This window comes from Volvox carteri (assembly GCF_000143455.1).
Source record: "Volvox carteri f. nagariensis unplaced genomic scaffold VOLCAscaffold_940, whole genome shotgun sequence".
Classification (NCBI taxonomy): domain Eukaryota; kingdom Viridiplantae; phylum Chlorophyta; class Chlorophyceae; order Chlamydomonadales; family Volvocaceae; genus Volvox; species Volvox carteri.
This window is the reverse complement of record NW_003308389.1, coordinates 1,077-4,250: the sequence shown is the minus strand read 5'-3', so window position 1 is coordinate 4,250 and position 3,174 is coordinate 1,077. Positions and strand designations below refer to the sequence as shown.

The following is a 3,174-nucleotide window of genomic DNA, read 5'->3' as shown; positions in this document are numbered from 1 at the left end:
TTTACTCACTTTCGTGAAGGATCGCACCGCCGTACCGCCGTACGACCGTACAACTGACTTACCCGTCCGGCTGTTAAGGGGCGCCATGCATGCATGCATACATAGTCGTTCGTGAATGAAAACAATAAAAGCCATATGCAGCCAAGAATGTCAAAAATCTTTCCGAGTGCGAGCTAATATTGAAGTCCCTCCCGCACAACACAGGCACGCTGGGGTTGTATGGTCCCGGAGCAAAACTTCCCTTTGGGACCCACCATCACATTGCAATCACCAGCATTGTTGTGCATTGCTGAGTGCTGAGTGCTGAGTGTTGAATGTTGAGTGCTGAGTGGATCTACATGTCGGCCAGCCGGCTGTTGCAGCGGTTGGCATCAGTTGCTACATACCGCCATTAGTAAGACTAGTGCACACAGGGCGGTTGTAGCAAGCAGCAGTAGCCACAGTAGCAGTAGCAGCAGTAGTAGCACCAGTAGCAGCAGTAGCAGTAGCAGTAGCAGCAGCAGTAGCAGTAGCAGCAGTAGCAGGGCACGCACACGGCGCTACAACGCATACAACGACCCGGCTTCCGGTCCTGTGTTGCATGCGCCTTCTGGCCCCTCCCCCCTTTTTGCTCCTTGTCAACACACTGATCTTACGACCGCAATTAAGACCGTAAAACAAAAATAAAATAGCAGATGGCAGTGGCAGTGACTGTAGCCACCCCACAAGCACTGGCTGTGGCTGTAGCTGTGATTGTCACTCTTCTTAACACCCCAATTCGCATAAATGGCTATCTATCTGACGGCTAGATAGACGGCATGGGTCGCAGCTAATAACCCATAATGCTCAATTTTTCGGGAACCAGACCTCCAACCTCCACCCACGTTGAAGCAAGCACAATCGTTCCTGCCTGCAGGTGCCTCCTTGTCCGTACGACGAGCCGTAAGCGGTACGGCAACTACTCACGAAAAAATCTTTCACCACATCCAGATTATATATATAAGTTATGCATGAGCTACATAATCGCATGACGCAGAGAAACACAGTGGCGCATCACCTGCGTTCGGTGCCTCTCATAATACTGCGTACTGTCGTACGGCATTGTTCGCTCATTTATACCATTTATACACACACACGCAGCCTTCACTCATATCCCCTCATTCACCGGTGTTGCCTGAATAAGCTCACCACAGCCTAGCTCTCCTCCACCGCCCCCGCCACCGGTGCTGGGCTCATTTCCAAATCCTGAACAGGCAACAGCAACATGGCCGCCGCCTCCGTCGCCGTCAACGCGACCCTGGATGCGGCCGCCAGCACCCATCCCACGTCGTACACCTCCGTCAGTATGTTGTACGACACTCACGCCGCCGCCGATGCCGCTGCCGCCGTCTCCATGAACAGGCTCCCATTGCAGAATCGCCAGTGCGCTGCCAAGCAGGCGCTCCGCTGCGTTCCGTACGACACTGACGCGTGTCGTGACGGGCGGTGTCGAGCTCCGATCACCGCTGTACAGCTGCGTAGGGCGGGGAAAACCCTCGAAAGACGGTCGGAGCCCCGACACGTCATCATTCGGTTCGCCGTCGCCAAAGAGGCCGATATGGCCGTGCTGCGCGCCATCCGTACACGACGGCACGAGGCCGCCGCCGCCGCTGCCGCACCCTTGGGCCTGTGGAGCCGAACCGGAGGCGGTGGCGGCAGCAGCGACTGCGGCGGCGGCAGTAATCAAATCCATGCACGTCGTCATTGGATCCGTGGTCTCCGTCGCTGCGTCGATTGAGTCAACAGCGGCGGCGACGGTGGCGGCAGCGGCAGCGGCCGCATCGGCATCTGAGACGGCGGCGGTGGCTTCGGCCGCGGCTGCCGGCGCTGCTTCCACCTCAAACGTCGCCGCCGCTGCCGCCGCCGCCAACGCCGCCGCCGGGCTGGCGGCCGTACAAGGTCCCGGATTATCCGCAAAGGAACTGCGGCGGCTATCCCCCGGCGTTCGTACAACGCCACTGCTCACCATCCGCAACGGCGTTGTCGCTCCGGAACCATTCCCAGATGGAATGCTGCGAATGGTCCCCGCCGAGCTGACAGATGGCACCGCAGGGGTCTGCAGCATCAACGGCTGCTGCAGCTGCAGCTGTAACTGCAGGGATGGTTTGGCTACAGCCGCACACGCCATCGGCGGGCCGTCCCTCTCCCTCTCTTGGCAGTGCTGGAACCCTAGGTACCCAACCGTAGGTTCGGTTGGGATAAGGCCTATGGTCGGCGGCGGTACTTGACCGTACGGGCCGCCGTGAAAATTGCCGTACTGGTGGTGTGCCGTAACATGTATGGGGTACGGGGTCGGGTGTCTTAAGGTGGCGCCGGAAGCGGACTGGCTCGAGGCGCCGGAGGTGGCGGCACCGCCGGCTCTGCCGACACCGCCGCCGCCAGGGTGTGAGGAGGGGATGTGTAGGTATGTCTGTTGCAAGCCCTTGCCCTTTACTTGTATGCCGCCCGTTGGGAGCCACGATGCCACGTCACGCAACAAAACGTACGTGGTCTCGGAGGCGTGTATGGCGCCAGGCTCGCCTGTGCTTTCCATGCGGGAGGCCGTATTCACAGTGTCTCCTGTACGGCATGCACGGCATATACGGCAGTATGACATCATAGTGCGTCACCAGGACATTCCGAAGCGAAAAGGGCTGTGCATGCTGCTACTGATGCTGCTACTGATGCTGCTACTGATGCTGCTACTGATGCTGCTACTGATGCTGCTACTGATGCTGCTACTGATCTGCTACTGAGGCTGCTACTGAGGCTGCTACTGAGGCTGCTACTGAGGCTGCTACTGATGCTGCTACTGATGCTGCTACTGATGCTGCTACTGATGCTGCTACTGATGCTGCTACTGATCTGCTACTGATGCTGCTACTGAGGCTGCTACTGAGGCTGCTACTGAGGCTGCTACTGAGGCTGCTACTGATGCTGCTACTGATCTGCTACTGATGCTGCTACTGAGGCTGCTACTGATGCTGCTACTGAGGCTGCTACTGATGCTGCTACTGAGGCTGCTACTGAGGCTGCTACTGAGGCTGCTACTGAGGCTGCTACTGAGGCTGCTACTGAGGCTGCTACTGATGCTGCTACTGATGCTGCTACTGATCTGCTACTGATGCTGCTACTGATGCTGCTACTGATGCTGCTACTGATGCTGCTACTGATGCT

General features: G+C 57.9%; 1 protein-coding gene across 1 annotated transcript in view; it reads right to left on the bottom strand.

Annotated features, from left to right (window-relative positions):
* Positions 1-2,512: 2,512 nt before the first annotated feature.
* Positions 2,513-3,174, bottom strand: part of cyc46 (guanylyl and adenylyl cyclase family member) — a gene marked incomplete at both ends in the record, with an annotated part of 1,328 nt that continues 666 nt past the window's right edge. The window contains one exon of the mRNA XM_002959845.1: positions 2,513-2,577. Coding sequence (XP_002959891.1) covers positions 2,513-2,577 — 65 coding nt within the window. The remainder of the gene's footprint in view (positions 2,578-3,174) is intronic.